The sequence below is a fragment of the Gambusia affinis genome, linkage group LG11 (assembly GCF_019740435.1).
Source record: "Gambusia affinis linkage group LG11, SWU_Gaff_1.0, whole genome shotgun sequence".
Lineage (NCBI taxonomy): Eukaryota > Metazoa > Chordata > Actinopteri > Cyprinodontiformes > Poeciliidae > Gambusia > Gambusia affinis.
This window is the reverse complement of record NC_057878.1, coordinates 18,010,854-18,026,445: the sequence shown is the minus strand read 5'-3', so window position 1 is coordinate 18,026,445 and position 15,592 is coordinate 18,010,854. Positions and strand designations below refer to the sequence as shown.

Genomic DNA, 15,592 nt, shown 5'->3' with positions numbered 1-15,592 from the left:
CCTAACACTATACAGCAATGTGAATTTATTCACCTACCAGTATTCATGCACTATACAGAATGGAGGCACAGCAGAAGTGACATGTATATTTTATAGACTTGATATATCATAAAAGACTTTTTGCACTTTTTGTATACCCAGAGAACTTGCATTTTTCAGTATGTTAACCTCCATGGTAAAAGAGGAAAAATGTGATGACAGCTTAAATGCTGTAAAGCCTCTTAGTTCTTCCACGAACTCTCAGATTTCTTTAGCTCATATCAACATATTTACAAATTGCTCTAGTCCTTAGAATTTTATAATGGATTTTAACATGGTGAAAATCAAAGGGAATTTCTAATGCTTCTCGAGCAGAAACTGAAAAGAATCTAACCAAAACTTGACTAATTGCATAGCCCAACTCTCTTCTATTCACAATGCTTGTTAAACATCTGCATATGCAGACGCCCCTTAGGCATTTAATCTAACTGTACTCCACCTGCATGCAGACATATATAAGGTTACATACAGTACTGTGAAAAGCTCTGCTGGGAGAGTATAATGGGCCTGATGACAGCATTCAGGTTATGGGTTTCCTTCCCCTCTGACTAGTTCTTGCTGAAGCCAGAGCCTCGGGAAGTTCCCTAAAGACACAAGTACAGGCTTTGTGTTATTACACGTAACATTATATCAGTTCAGAGGCCGTCCTGACACCAGAGGAAGCACATGCTGTGACAAAAGGGGACGATAGGTCAGACTGGGGGTCACAGAGTTGGAGCAGAGTGCGTGTGTGGTCCCCAGAAAGTTATGTGCTGTTTGGACGTGTCCATGTTTATATGCATCTAATGCATGTGCTGTGTGTGGGTGTTGGGGCTGAGTCACAATGCTAAACACAACGGTCCACAGAGGATTGGCACAGCCATACAGGCCTTTTTCTTTCCAGGGTGTTTATTTAAACAGAGAAGCAGAAATAAAGATGCACCAATCAGAATTGTGTGTGTTTTTGTACAGCTTTGACCTGCCAAAACAGATTTTTTTTATCCTAAAATCTGTTCCTTTTAAAGAACAATAAAACAGGAAGTATCAAAAACAGCCTTTAAGCTATTTATACACTAGCCGTCCTTCTGTGAGGGGTCATTAATTAGGTGTAATAGGAGAAGAGGCGACGTCATGCACACGTGAGTGCCGTTGCTGTAAAAATGTGAAACAAATTATTAGCATTTTTAGCATGTTATGATAGCATTTAGCTCTACTTGGAAGTTTGAGTTCCTTGAACAAAGACTTCAGACTTGACTTAGACACGTGGTCCGGGAATTGAGTTATTAATGACGTCACTGTCAAGACAAACTAAAAAGGCCTTTGTTTGATTCATTCAGTAGATTTATATTTCAAATCAGACAAATATCACATTTTATGACGTTCCAGAAAAATAAAAATCAGCACAGTTTATTGGACTTTTTTTTTAAATATCTGTTTATAGGAAACAATACAAGAGAGTCCTATACAGCGTCGTTACCATCCAGAAGAACTACCGCGCTCACTTTTGGAGACGCGCCTTCCTGCGCCTGCGCTTGGCTGCCGTCGTCCTGCAAAAACACCGCAGGGGACAACTCGCTCGGTCCGTCTGCCACAAACTTAGGGAGGAAAAGTGGAGGCGGGAGCAAGAGGAGAAGAAAAGGAGAGAAGAAGAGGAGAGGAGGCGCTTAGAAGAGGAGAGGAAAAGGATGGAGGAGGAGGAGAGACGGAAAGAAGAGGAGAGACTAAAGGAGGAAGAGGAGAGCAAAAGGAGGGCAGAGGAAGAGGAGCAGAGACTGATGAAGGAGAAAGAACAGCAGACATTGGCAGCTAAAGGGGATACAAGGTAGAATGTAATTTTTGTGTTTGTTGTGTAACTTTCTTTACTTTATGCTCTAATTATAATATCAATATTTTTTCTGTAGGAAGTCCCTGAATGGTGCTTGCCCTAAGGTAACTCAATTTCATTTTCTGCTTCTGAAATAATAACTAAACATGATGTGGGAGCAGATGTTTGAATTTTCTGAACTGTTCTGGTCAACAGCAGGATCTCACCCAGACTCCGTCCTATAACCTCACCTCTGAGGAGGAGAGCCGCCAGATGGAGGAGATCCTGCGTCTCGAGAGGGAGATCGAGCGTCTGCAGAAGCAGCAGGAAGATGGCGTGTCGCTCCTCGGGGACGTTTCCCGCGAGGAACTGCGTCAGATGAGGGATGCTGAGATCTACAGGCTGGAGAAGGAGGCGTCTCGCGTGGCAACAGAGTTCCTGGAGCTGCTGGACTTCGGAGGGCTAGAGCCATCGCTCTCAAGCGAGGAAAATCTCCATGAAGTGAATGAATCGGCAGCTCCTTTGGCTGAGGAGGAAGTGGATGAGGGTTTCCCCACGGAGGACGAATGTGTTCCTTTGCCAGACTTTCCTCCTCCAGCTGCGGTTCCTCTTGATACAGACGTGTTTCAGAGTATTCCCCCTCCTCCCCCTGCCTTTGCAGAAGGAGTCATGGTGTCCTCATCCTCAGGTCCTCACTCTGCACCAGAAAAACTCCCCCCTGCCACCTCTAATGGACTTAATCATACCCCCATTGTTGCAGTCTCCCAAACCCATCGCCCTCCTCCTTCTCCTCTTATAGGGACTAATGGAGAAAGGCAGCCATGCCAGAGAACTACCAGGAATTTGGATTTTGTGCCTTTGAATGATGTGCCAACGCAGTCAAACCTGCCAGACGCAGAGTCAGACTATGATCAGGAAGAGTTTGAGGAGGCCCATGGGAGCTCAGGTGCTAGCATCAACGATGGCCATATCACAGACGAGGAGGTGTTACGTGAATCCTCCTGCACCCAAAACAGCCTGGATTCTTTCAGAGGCAGCTCAGACTCAGTAAGTTCAGCTTCTGCTGAATATTTATCTATCAAACCTTTCTTGCCACATTGTACACCCACACCTTTGTGTGATAGACCAACAACGTAGAGTAGGATTGTTGTCCATCTGAAAGGTGAACCTCTGCCACGGTCTTTTGTAGCCTCTCAACTATGGCTGGACAATAGATCAATAACAATAGTGATAGGCACGTGACCAATAGCAATAAATGACACGTTCTATACAATGCTGAATAATTTCACTAAACTCTGATCCAGCATTCTGGTGTATGTAGGCAGAGGAAAGGCTTTAGCTACTCTAACAGCAGGCTAAAGCGTTTGGTGGCATCAACTAATTCACTCACTCTTTAGTTACCTAGCAACAACCTGTTGAGTGACTTGTGCAGCAGCAGTTTCAGGTTTCTCCAACATGCCTCATAACTGCTTAAAAATAAAAAACAGTGGCATGGAGTGGAAGAAGAAAATAAGTACAACAACTTGAGGGGACATGGTGGATAAAAAGGTCACTTTATTAGCTTGGCAGTATTTTAGCTATTTAAAGCAAAAAACGAATCAATAATCATCTATATTGACTGATATGAAACTCTTATATTGTGATACATTTCACTAAATTATCCAGCCCCACTCTCAATAGGTTTGCTCTATCTTCCACTCCATCCATCCACCCATCAACTTTCACCGGCTTCCCTTATATTTCCACATCATAATTCTGCCACTACCAGGTCTCCTTCTGGGATATGCAGTGTAGGTTTTCCTCCAATGTAGGCTAAAAGGTTCAGTTCTGGTTTCCTCAGATTAGGCAACCTCGTTCTTCATGTTTGCTGTGTTTCCTTCATGACTTGTAGCAAACTTTAAAAAGGACTTCTTACAGTTGTCTTCCTCCGTCACCTGAAGGCTAGATTCCTGGACAACTAAAAGTTGTCCTAGCATGAGATTCTCCCACCCCAACTCTGGAAGCTCCTCCGGACTGAACATCGGCCTATTGGATGCTTCTTTTCACCTGACATCTTAAGTTGTTTGGAGATGTGCCATGTGGTCTCCATTTTGAGATGTGTTTTTGATCAGGGCTATGTGAGCTGTTCAATGATTTTGATATTGGGTAATAATCAAACCCTGCTTTTAGCTTCTTTACAGCTTTAGCCCTGATGTGCCCGATGTGTTCCTTGGTCTTCATGTGGTTTGTGCTCTAATGTTCAGCAAACCTCTGAGGCCGTCACAGAACGGCTGAATTTATACCGAGATCAAGTTGCACACATGTGAGCTTGAGTTCCTTATTAGGTGATTCCTGCAGGACAATTAATTGGTTGCACTCAATATTATTTGGTAGCATGAGAGAAGAAAATGCTCTAAACAGTTATACTCCACATTGTGCTGGTCAAATACATAAAATCAGAATAAAATACACAAACGTTTGTAGTTGTGACGTGACAGAATGTGTTCAAGAGATTTGAAAACTTTTGCGAGTCACTATATTATAATCCAAATCACTGAAAGTAACATCTGAAGCAAGTAGACATAAAAATCCAAAAGAGCAAAACCCTTCATGAAGAAACTCAAAATATGCATTATTAAAGTTGAACCTAAACGAGAGGTCACTGAGGTTGCTCTTACATGCACTTAACACCAAGAATCTCCGGTCCGGTGTTTATTATTTTGCCTTAACATATGACTTCTCCACACATGATCCTTTGCTGTGCTGCCTGCTGCTGTTACCACTTTCAGCTCACATGGAAACAACAATGAAGCTGAGTTGGAATCATTTGTTTTGGCTCTGCAGATGTGGCTGCATTTGAGCCTAAATGCAAGATACTGCTGGCTTAGCAGAGCCTTCAGTCTGAGCTTTGTGGCATCAGCAGAATGTCAGAGGAAAAGAAAAATTTTGTATGTGTTGGCATGCAGAAATGTGCATGCCAACGTCCCCACATCTGTGTCGGTGTGAAGGGATGGCTTTTAAAGATTTCTGTAAGCGAGTTCAGACAGAATGTCAGAAGTGAAATTATAGAATGGTGCTGATCTAAATGAAGTGGTCATTAATTATATTTGCAGCTCAAGGATTTTATTTTTTTTTTTACCTTATGCATGTTGAGCAAAGCATTTCTGTGAATTTCACATCCAACCAGAGTGAAGCAACATCACAGTGCTGCTGTGTTTCAGTTCATTGACAGTGACGAGGAGAATGACGGCTACGTGGACACAGATGAGGAGATTTCTAATGGGAGAGTGAGTTTGCTGAATGGCAGTGGGCCTCCATATTTCCATGGCTACCTCTACATGAAGGGTGAGTACCGAGCCACTGCCCATGAGGCATGCAAACAACTAATGCACAGCAAAGCACAGCTTCAATATGTCGACATTGGCTCTTTCAGACTCTTTCATATCCTTGCATTTTAGTCACTGGAAGCAACACTGTTTTAAGTGAAATATCTTGTCACATTTTAAAATTATACAATAAACATCTCAGGTGGACTCATGATCCCATGGCGTCGCCGCTGGTGTGTCCTCAAAGATGAGACCTTCATGTGGTTCCGGGCCAAACAGGATTCCCTCAAATCTGGCTGGCTTTACAAAAAGGGCGGAGGGATGTCCACTTTGTCTCGGCGCAACTGGAAGATGCGATGGTTTGTCCTGCGTGAGGCAAAACTCATGTACTTCGAGAACGACAGTGAAGAAAAGCTGAAAGGAACGATAGACATCCGTGCAGCCAAGTAAGAAACCTTGAATATATGTCATACAGTGTCAAGTATTTTAAAGTAGTTTTTTCCATCTTGTCACAATACAACCACATATATTTAATTTTTCAAGTGAAAAGAAGATGATAAACGGGCCTCAAAATTGCTTACAAATCTGAAAAGTGCATTGTGCTTTTACATTCAGATCCCCTAATATTGTAATACCTTTAGATAAAGTCAGATGCATCAAATTCCCTTCAGAAAACAACCTTGTAGGAAACAATCTGTAAAAATGACAACTGTCGTTATTTTCTCAAATAATCTTCCCTCGAGTTGTAGTAAACTACAGGCCATCACAGTGGAAACGTTAAACATGTGGGAGGAGGTGCCTCAGTCAGATAAGACAAAAACTGAACTTTTTTATATTAAAAGCCCTAAAAACTAACACTGTACATGACCCTGGCCTGAACACACAATGATGGCCATAAAATTTAAATGCGGTGGCAGCAGCATCATTCTGTTGGGATATTGACTGTATGAAGTATTAACTAAAGGAAGCTGAATTCAAACACCGACTTTTATTTATTTTGAAACTTCTTTGACCGTTGTTGCTTGCTGCTTTCAGTTGGTTTGTTGCATAAAATCCCAATTTGATTCATTGAAATTTGTGGCCGTAGCAGGACAAATGTTAAAAGGTTTAAAGGATATTAATATTTTTTGCAAGGTACTGTAGTAAACATTTTATCATTGTCAAAAATAAATCTGCGTGTTTTTAAAGGGAGATTGTGGACAACCATGAGAAGGAAAATGCTCTGAATATTGTCACAGAGGAAAGGACTTATCAGATCTATGCCGAGTCACCCGAAGATGCCAGGTAAATTATATTCCCATTATTTCCATTCATCTTGCTCTCTGCCAAGTGCTGCTTTTTTAAATTGTCTCAACCTACAAGTATAGAAATTAAGTTCCCCCTTGTGGTTGCCCAATGGAAGTTCACGGTTTAATTTGCAATTATGTGTTTGCTGAGTTTGTGCTTTCTGAACTCCCTCTGACCCACTCAGTGGTTGGTTCAATGTGCTGAGTCGGGTCCACAGCGCCAGCCCGGAGCAGCTCCTGGAGATCCACCACGAACAGGCCAACCCAAAGAATGCTGTGGTGAGTGTCTCGGCTCCAGCCTCAGTTATTTTATTTTTTTTTTTATTTATCGTACAGTGAGAAGTGAGTAAACATGTAACTGATTCCACTAAAGTATGAAGGTCCAGTCCAGTTTTGAGGTTAGATTATAACTTTGGTTTTACTTGAAGAATTTGAAACTGAAGCTCTCTGATCCATACTGAGGTTAATTTATATGATATACAACTTCTCTTTTGAAGCCATTAGCAGGAGTTGCTCTCTACAGAAAATATTTTGGATTTAAAAGGCAAAGCTTTTCATTCACACCACCATTTTTTCCCCTCAGGGTACACTAGATGTGGGTTTGATTGATTCTGTTTGTGCATCAGACAACCCAGACAGGTGAGTTTCTAAATATTATTTCACCATTAGGATCTTTAAACATCTTTAATTTCTTTGTGAGTTGCTTCTATGCCATCAGACTGTCTTTAGACATTTAATTTGTTCTTGCTTTGACTTTTAACTTCTCTCTCTCCCTTTTTATCATGTTCTGGTATCTCTCTATGATTGCGTTGTGGTTGGTTGACCGATTGCAAATGCAGAATGTATACAAAGAGAAGGCAAAGGAACAATTATAGTGGATAAACAATCTCTGAAAGTAAGGCTGTCTTCATCTGGACTGTTGTTTTACAGATGCATTTCCTTTATGGAAAGTCATTTATCTAGGAGTCATTAAAATCCATGCCACTTTTGTGCACTATGCATTACATTTTAATTAATGTGATTTTGTCCCTTTTTCCACTCAATTTACAATTTTGTTTACCAGTCTGCAACAATTACCTATTTTATGGACAGAACAAATATTTTATTGAAGTGAGTGTTACTGCACTAAAAGTTTAATTTTCCGAGTCTCCTAATTAACCTCTTTCACCCTAAGCAAGCCGAGGTCACATGGCAGCTGGACCCACCGGTGGGTCCGTCGGGTTCTAGAGGTTAAGGAAAATGTATCTGAATACAGAGAAATAAGGAGGTGAAACCGAGACAGTGACCTTATTGTCAAGGGTCGCTTGCTAGGAATGATCCAGACAAATCAACAAACCATGATTTATGACATGGTTTTCCGAAAAATATGCTCAAAATATGTTTGTAATCTTTAAAAAAACTGTCCATTTAAAATGTGGTTGCATTATTTGTGGGGTTGTGACAATATGTCAAACTGAATAGACCAACAACAAACATCACAATTCTTGTTTGTTCTGGCACCCTAAGACCAATCATTTGAAAATGCCTTGATCTAAAACAAAACAAACTGCCTGAAAGCAAGATATTTTTATGCTGGAATAATTTGTAGGTAACACATTTTCTCCAAGTAAATTCATGGCAACTTGATAAAAAGCTAAAATCCCCCAAAAAGTGTAAAAAGCTCTTTTATGAGACCAAGTTCAAATATTTGAAGGTCTGGCTGCTTGGAAGGAGAATATGCAAATCTAAGATGTGGTTTAACGCTTTTTGCAAAGACCATCTTTTTTAAAGAAAAATTTTCAAAGTGATTTTTTTCTCTCTCCAGACCAAACTCCTTTGTGATCATCACGGCCAACAGAGTCATCCACTGCAATACAGACACGCCTGAAGAGATGCACCACTGGATTGGTCTGCTGCAAAAATCTAAAGGAGATACAAAAGTCGATGGGCAGGAGTTCCTAGTCAGAGGTCAGCCTGGATCTGGATTCATATGAATATGTAGTGATAGATTTTCATACAGAAGATTGCATTTAAGTAATCAATATTCTAAGTAGGAATCCATGGCAACATGTTGGTTTTTCATTCTCAGGCTGGCTGCATAAAGAAATGAAGTCAGGAGCGAAGAGTACCTCTCTGAAGCTGAAGAAGCGCTGGTTTGTTCTCACCACAAACTCTCTCGACTATTACAAGTCATCAGAGCGCAACGCAACTAAACTGGGAACGCTGGTCTTGAACAGCCTTTGTTCTGTTGTACAACCAGATGAGAAAGTCTTCAAGGACTCTGGTAGGTTCAACATCAGTTAGCATCATCATTTCTGACCGAGTTGCATATATTAACTTCACTCCCACATATGTCCCGTGTCTCTTTTCGCCACTCCTCCCAGGTTACTGGAATATCATTGTTTATGGACGTAAACACTCTTACCGACTTTATACTAAGATGCTGAATGAAGCCATGCGGTGGGCAAACGCCATACAGGGAGTGATAGACAACAAAGTTCCCATCGAAACACCAACTCAGCAACTCATCAGGGACATCAAGGTGACAAACCTTTTAGTTTGACTTTTTGTTGTGATGCAGCTCTGATTCACTGATAACTGACATCTTTAAAGATTGATGATTTCTCTCAGAACTGACCATTTCAAATATCTCAGTAAAATGACAAACATTCTTTCTAGCTTAGCAAACCTTTGGCAGGGACACACACGGTTGTGAAGTGAGGTACTTGAACTGTGTGCTGTGCTGTTCATGTGGTTTTGTTTTTCCAGAACATCACCACTTTCTCCCTACCATACATCCAGACTTTGTGACATTAAACTCTATAATCATTCATTCAGTTCTTAGCATGAATTTCTTTGTATTAGGCCTAATTTACACAAGATTGAGACCATATTTTCAATACTTAAAATTACTTTGAACTTGGAAAGTCTCCATCGGTTCTTGGTGAAGTCTTCTTGTTCTTATTGCAAATGCAGTTCACTCTCCTTTCTGTGTGGTAGCATTTGGGTTGTTTTGAGCATGCACAAATCTTCCATGCAGAGATTGTATTGGTTTATTATGGGAGTAGCAGCATCTCAGGGTAGTGTGTGTGTGCGTGTGTGTGTGTGATGTAGTGGCAGCAATTATCTGGTGTGGATTAATTATCAGAAAATTTAAAGCACCCCTCACTCCAAGGCTACAACCTCGTCACACCCACACTGGGCTGGAGGTACGCCAAGAAAATTAATGTAACACGATTAGCACCGTGACTTCTATGTACTGCAGTGTGTAATGTCGTCAGCAACAAATGTTGCTCCACACTTAAACTCCTTGTACATCATAGAAATTGGCATGCACTGGCCTCGTCCAGTGCACATATATTCAAACTGTCCAGATTTGGTTGTGCTGGTTGCTGGGAGACTGAATACAGTGTTTCCGGGGTGACTTCAAATGAAAAACATAGTTTTCATGCTTTCAAAGTTATAACTTTATTTTCATTATTAGTGTGATTAAAAGAAAAGCAATGAAAAGATAGGAGGAAAATATTAAGTCACAAGGTTTTATGATATAATTTTGCAATAGTCAAACAATGACTTATAGTTCAACTTCATTCTATTTTGCCTTGATTTGTTTAGCTTACTACAATCAGTGACCAATACAAAGACGTTTTATTTTTTATCATCTGCATGAGATTCCAGACAGCATGGTGGTTAAAATTATTGCATAATCCTCAGCAAGACTGAAACGTGAGTGCAGAAAACTGTAGAAGAAATAGGTCAATTTATCAGACGGTAGAAGTACTGAGACACATCTCCATTCACATATGATCCCTCAGCTGTATCACTGCGGTAGGATGAGTAGCACAAGGAATTTATTTGGCAGTTGCTAAGAACATAGTAGCGTTATGAAATTCCCTCACAATGAAATACAATTTTTATTCATTCCAGCTGTGTTTGAGAAATCCTGAAGACTTTAGAGCAATCTTAATTTGGTGAGAAGCATTCTTTGTGAGCCAGTTAATAAGGCATAAAACAACAAATTTGTGATTTTGTTGTTACAGGAGAGTAGTTTAAATGTGGAGGCTGTGGAGCAGACGTACTGGAGGAACCCCATCCTGAGATATACCCAGCATCCTTTGCACTCCCCCCTTCTACCTCTACCTTATGGAGATGTCAGCGTCCACTGTGAGTGTTCATTCATGCACTTTTCAAAGTTTTTATTATTATTATTATTTGTATTGGCCAATTGTGCACTCAGAAAAGTCTTTTTAAGAACATTCTAGAGGGCATCCAAAGATTTGTGTCAGCTATAAGATGATCCATCTGGTGTAATCATTTTTATGTCATAAGTTTTCTGTTTTTCTTTCTGCATTCTGTCCTATTATTTAGTCTTTTTAGTGTATTTTTCATGGTTTAGTTTGAAGTATTCAATGAGTGTGATTAAAAGAAAATAATTTCCTCTGGGTAAGCAAACTGTTCTCCCCGCTATGTCTCTTAGTGCAAAAGGAAAAAGGTTACACCAGCCTGCAGGACGAAGCCGTGAAGATTTTTAACTCACTGCAGGAGATGGAGGCCGTGTCAGACCCGGTGCCAATCATTCAGGGAATCCTGCAAACCTGTCAAGACTTGAGGCCGTTACGAGATGAAGTTTACTGTCAGCTGATCAAACAGACCAATCACGTCCCGCACCCCAACAGTCCCGCCAACCGAGCCCATTGGCATCTCCTGACCTGCATGAGCTGCACCTTCCTGCCCAGCCGAGGAATCCTGCGCTACCTCAAGTTTCACCTGAAAAGGTGAAGCTCTACTTGGACTAAGTGATGGAAAGTTTGAGCTCTGGTCTAAATGTTTGTTTTTGCACCTCTACATTTTCTTCAGGATTAAGGAGTTGTTTCCTGGGACAGAAATTGAAATGTTTGCCCATTTTATCGGGGAGTCTCTGAAGAAGACAAAGACGAGAGAGTTTGTTCCCTCCCAGGAGGAGATTGTGGCACTTCTTACCAGGCAGGAAATGACCACCACAGTCTACTGCCATGGAGGAGGCTCCTGCAAGATCTCCATCAACTCTCACACCACTGCTGGAGAGGTAAGTAGATCACAATCATTGCTTATTGATTAGTTTTCCTTGTGTCAAAGCAAATTCAACTTTAAAAAGTCATTTTTAGAAGTACTTAATCTTCTCCTGAAACTCGGTGCACAAGGTTGGAACATACAATTGAGGAATCCTTGACCACTCCTCTTTTTATTATGTCTGTAGTGTCCAGACTCCTAGGTTCTCTTTTCATTTTCTCTCTCAAGTTCTGCCCAAAGGTTTCTAAAAGGATTAGGTTTGGGGACTAAGGTGAAGGTTAATTTTGTGTTTGTTAAACCACTCCTGTGTTGGTTTAACCATATATTTTGGATCATTATCAATAAATAGTTGTGGTTGTTTCTTGCTAGAAGTCACCAGATGTTTATTTACATTTTCTGGTATTTCACAAAGTCAATAGACTCTTTAATACCGTCAATCCAAAAATAAAAACTAAACCACACGTCCCCTTTATGGATTACTTTAAGGCCCTGTGTCACATTATACTTGTACTCAAGGAAAGTATGATGCTATAGATTACTAAAGTAAAGTTCCTAGACTTGGATTAAGTCGAAAAAAATAAATTAATCACCGGCAGCAATTTTGTTACATTTTATATCTTAAAATGTGATTTTTTTTTTTTTCCTACTTTAAACAAATGTAGAAAAAAATCATTTGCACATCTTTACAAGCGGTGACATTAAGAGCGAAAGCATATGACTGCATTTCTTCTCTTTGTCAGGTGGTGGAGAAGCTGATCAGAGGTCTGGCTATGGAGGACAGCAGAAACATGTTTGCACTCTTTGAGCACAACAATACTGTGGACAAAGCTGTGGAAAGCAGGGTGCTCGTGGCTGATGTTCTGGCTAAATTTGAAAGGTATGATTGAACTTTTTTTTCCCCCAGACATTATCTTTAATCAGAGACGTACAGAAATCTGTGTCCTGGGGATTTCAGTGTTATGAAGACGAGGTAATAAAATTGGCTTAAACCAGATGTTGGAGTGATAGATTTATGGCTTTCTCTCCCCAGACTGGCTGGCAGTGAGGAAGCTCGGGATGAGGGCCAGTGGAGGCTGTATTTTAAACTCTACTGTTTCTTGGATGTCGAAAGCATGCCAAAGGAAGGAGTGGAGTTTGCATTCATGTTTGAGCAGGTTTGTTTCTCTGATTTCATTTAAATTTTAATAAAATTGTTGGAAGAGAAAAAAATCCATACATGTCAATGACAATATGTTTGTCTTTGTTTTTGTCAGGCCCATGAGAGTTTGACTCGTGGCCACTTTCCTGCTCGTGAAGAGACACTGCAACACCTCGCCGCTCTGCGCCTGCAGTTCCTGTTCGGAGACAAAACCCGGATCGCATGGAACCTGGAGAACGTCTACCCTGTGGGTCGCCTGCGCAACCGCATCCTGCAGTTCACCAAGGCGGGTGGAGCCTCCGGGTCGGGCCAGACTCTGGAGCGAAGGAGGACCAGCTTCTTGGACGGCACGCTGCGGCGTGGACTGAAGACGGGCTCCATGAAGAAGCAACGCATGGAGGAGGAGCAGATGCTGGAGATGTGGATAAAGGAGGAGATGTCTGCGACCAGGGCAAGCATTGTGGAGAAGTGGTCCCACATCAAGGGTCTGGATCAGCACCAGGCCATGCTCAAATACATGAGCATAATAAAGGAATGGCCGGGATATGGATCCACACTGTTTGATGTTGAGGTAATTTTTGATGTACTAGAACGTAGATGACTTCTGGAAAGATTGGGGCAGGTTTATATCAGTCTTTGTGATTCCACTTATGTTTGGGTCTTCACAGTGTAAAGAAGGAGGATTCCCACATGACCTCTGGCTGAGTGTGAGCGCCGAGAATGTGTCCGTCTACAAGAAAGGCGAGCCAAAGCCTCTGGAGACGTTCCCGTACGAGCACATTGTCTTCTTTGGGGCTCCACAGCCCTGCACCTACAAGATCACTGTGGATGAGAGGGAAATGTTTTTCGAGACACCAGAGGTACAATTTGTTTTGGAACTTCTTATTGGCTTGTAAAATTCTTTGTGCCCTAACTTTTTCACATTTTGTCACATTGCAAGCACAAACTTTTTTGTATTGGATTTGATGGATTACTCTAAAAAAACAAAACAAATAATTTTCACATTTATTTTTGAATAAAACCTGAAAAGCAGGACATGGACTTATATTGTCTTTTGGAGTATGTTCCTGACCTTTCACATACATTTCTGCTGATTCCTCTTTGAAGATAACTCAAACTCAGGTAGTTTGATTTTATCAATCTTTAAACAGAAATTCTTATGTCTTGTTACAGATTCCCAATTGGGTCTAGGGCCATTTTAACACTATAATATGCTCTGATCTAAATCATTCCCTTGTCGGTCCAGCTATGTCTTCACTATTGTCCAATTGTAGGATGAACCTCTGCTCCTTTTGCTGTCACTAATTTGTTTTCTTTCAGGAGTTTCCTGTATTTATCTACATTTTAAAATGTAACTAAATACGGAAATATGATTGATTCCCCGTATTTAGTTCAAGGGATATTGTTGATTTTGCAAGGCATTGGACATTTCAGATGCAGTTTTGTTTCTTTATTTTTTAACCATTCATAGCTGTTGACTCCCCTTTAATTTGCTGCATTTCTGCCAGGTTGGAGAGATCACGAAGATCATGAAAGCGTACATAAACATGATCGTGAAGAAGCGCTGCAGTGTCAAATCTGTGTCCAGTTATGGAACCAACTGGATCCGGTGATCTACTGGAGACCAACACCATACCTACTCAACTGCATAAATAAATGGCACGGAGAAGAGAAGGAGATGAGAGAAGAGGAAACACCTGCGATTTTGCTACAAAGATTTTGAGTTAACATCAACACACTCCATTTAGATATCCCACCAATAATACCCAAACATGATACTTCTCCTACCTTTTTGGGCAGAGATTCTGAATGTTTATCCCATTGGACCTTCACGATCTTCCATGTAATCTCCAAAGAGTTACACTGGTCATTTCACATTTTTTAAAATTATTTTTTAAACTGAAATCAGGCATATTCTTCATGGATTGTACGTAAACATTTTGAACTCTTTGAGTATAATTTGAAACACCTCCACATCTAAATTACCAAATCAAAACATTTTACACAACTTATGTGGCAAATGCACACTGATAGAGTTAGCACCTTTATTTATTAGATTGGTGTTTAATTTTTCAAGAGTTTTTGGCCCCTTTTCTAATGAATGTTCTCCAGAAGGGAGATCCCCTCAGGGTATTTATTAAGTCCCCTCATTCTGCCTTACTTAACAGCATAAATGTGGCCTTGCAGAAGCAAAATATAAACTGGTTTGTGATTATTTACACATGTGAGGCAAAACCAATACTCTAACAGGTAAAAGAACTAAAACTGATCGAACACGATGTTAGTAGATACACCAATTAAAAGTCTAAAACCCTTTTGTTCTACCAAGACTGAAAAGGACAAAGTAGCATAATATGTGTGCTTCTGTTCCAGAAGAACAAATGTGAGCTGAATGTATGTTTAAAAACAGCCAAAATGTGTGTTATAGAATGAAAGCATGACAACATTTCATTGCATTTGTGAGCATAGTTTGCTTGTGTGTTTTTGCCTTTTGTCACCAATCAAGTGAGGGTGTGGTATTTATTTATTGAAAACACTCAATGGATTTGAGAGACAAGAAAGCTAAATGCGCTTGAAATGAATTGTTAGTCTAATTTGTGCTTGTACGCACACGGAAAGTGATGCTGAGATGGACCAGATGAATTGTCTCCATTTTGTTTCTGGGCTTCTCTGACTGTTAAATTTGTATTATTAAGTCAATGCCAACCAATCTGCAGTATAGTTCACGGTTAGAGTAATATAATGTTGACATAATGAGCTTAGTATTTACCTCACATTAGATCACTGTCCTCCATTACACCGTGCTCATTTTCACCAACAGTTGGACACTCTGGTCAGCTGCCGGCGGCCACACCAGAGAGAGAGCCACCTTGCCGTTGATTATGACTGTATTTTTGAGACTTCTGATTGTTTAGATGAGGCAAAAAACCCAGATAATGTTTTATATAAGAATTTAAAAATGCTTTAATAAATTATTGTATTTGAAATAGTTTTTGTGTTGGTTTCATCCTTT

General features: G+C 40.5%; 1 protein-coding gene across 3 annotated transcripts in view; it reads left to right on the top strand.

Moving 5' to 3' along the window:
- myo10l3 (myosin X, like 3) overlaps positions 1-15,569 on the top strand; it is a 67,689-nt gene extending 52,120 nt beyond the window's left edge. For 2 of the 3 annotated variants that reach the window (XM_044132690.1, XM_044132688.1), the window contains exons 23-41: positions 1,460-1,840; positions 1,920-1,947; positions 2,039-2,869; positions 5,023-5,146; positions 5,330-5,573; positions 6,316-6,411; positions 6,599-6,692; positions 6,997-7,052; positions 8,218-8,360; positions 8,482-8,676; positions 8,777-8,934; positions 10,433-10,556; positions 10,870-11,167; positions 11,250-11,457; positions 12,182-12,318; positions 12,472-12,595; positions 12,695-13,150; positions 13,248-13,439; positions 14,088-15,569. In XM_044132690.1, coding sequence (XP_043988625.1) covers positions 1,460-1,840; positions 1,920-1,947; positions 2,039-2,869; positions 5,023-5,146; positions 5,330-5,573; positions 6,316-6,411; positions 6,599-6,692; positions 6,997-7,052; positions 8,218-8,360; positions 8,482-8,676; positions 8,777-8,934; positions 10,433-10,556; positions 10,870-11,167; positions 11,250-11,457; positions 12,182-12,318; positions 12,472-12,595; positions 12,695-13,150; positions 13,248-13,439; positions 14,088-14,192 — 3,994 coding nt within the window. In that variant the 3' untranslated portion in view covers positions 14,193-15,569. The remainder of the gene's footprint in view (positions 1-1,459; positions 1,841-1,919; positions 1,948-2,038; positions 2,870-5,022; positions 5,147-5,329; positions 5,574-6,315; positions 6,412-6,598; positions 6,693-6,996; positions 7,053-8,217; positions 8,361-8,481; positions 8,677-8,776; positions 8,935-10,432; positions 10,557-10,869; positions 11,168-11,249; positions 11,458-12,181; positions 12,319-12,471; positions 12,596-12,694; positions 13,151-13,247; positions 13,440-14,087) is intronic. The other variant, XM_044132689.1, reaches the window with a different exon arrangement.
- Positions 15,570-15,592: the final 23 nt, after the last annotated feature.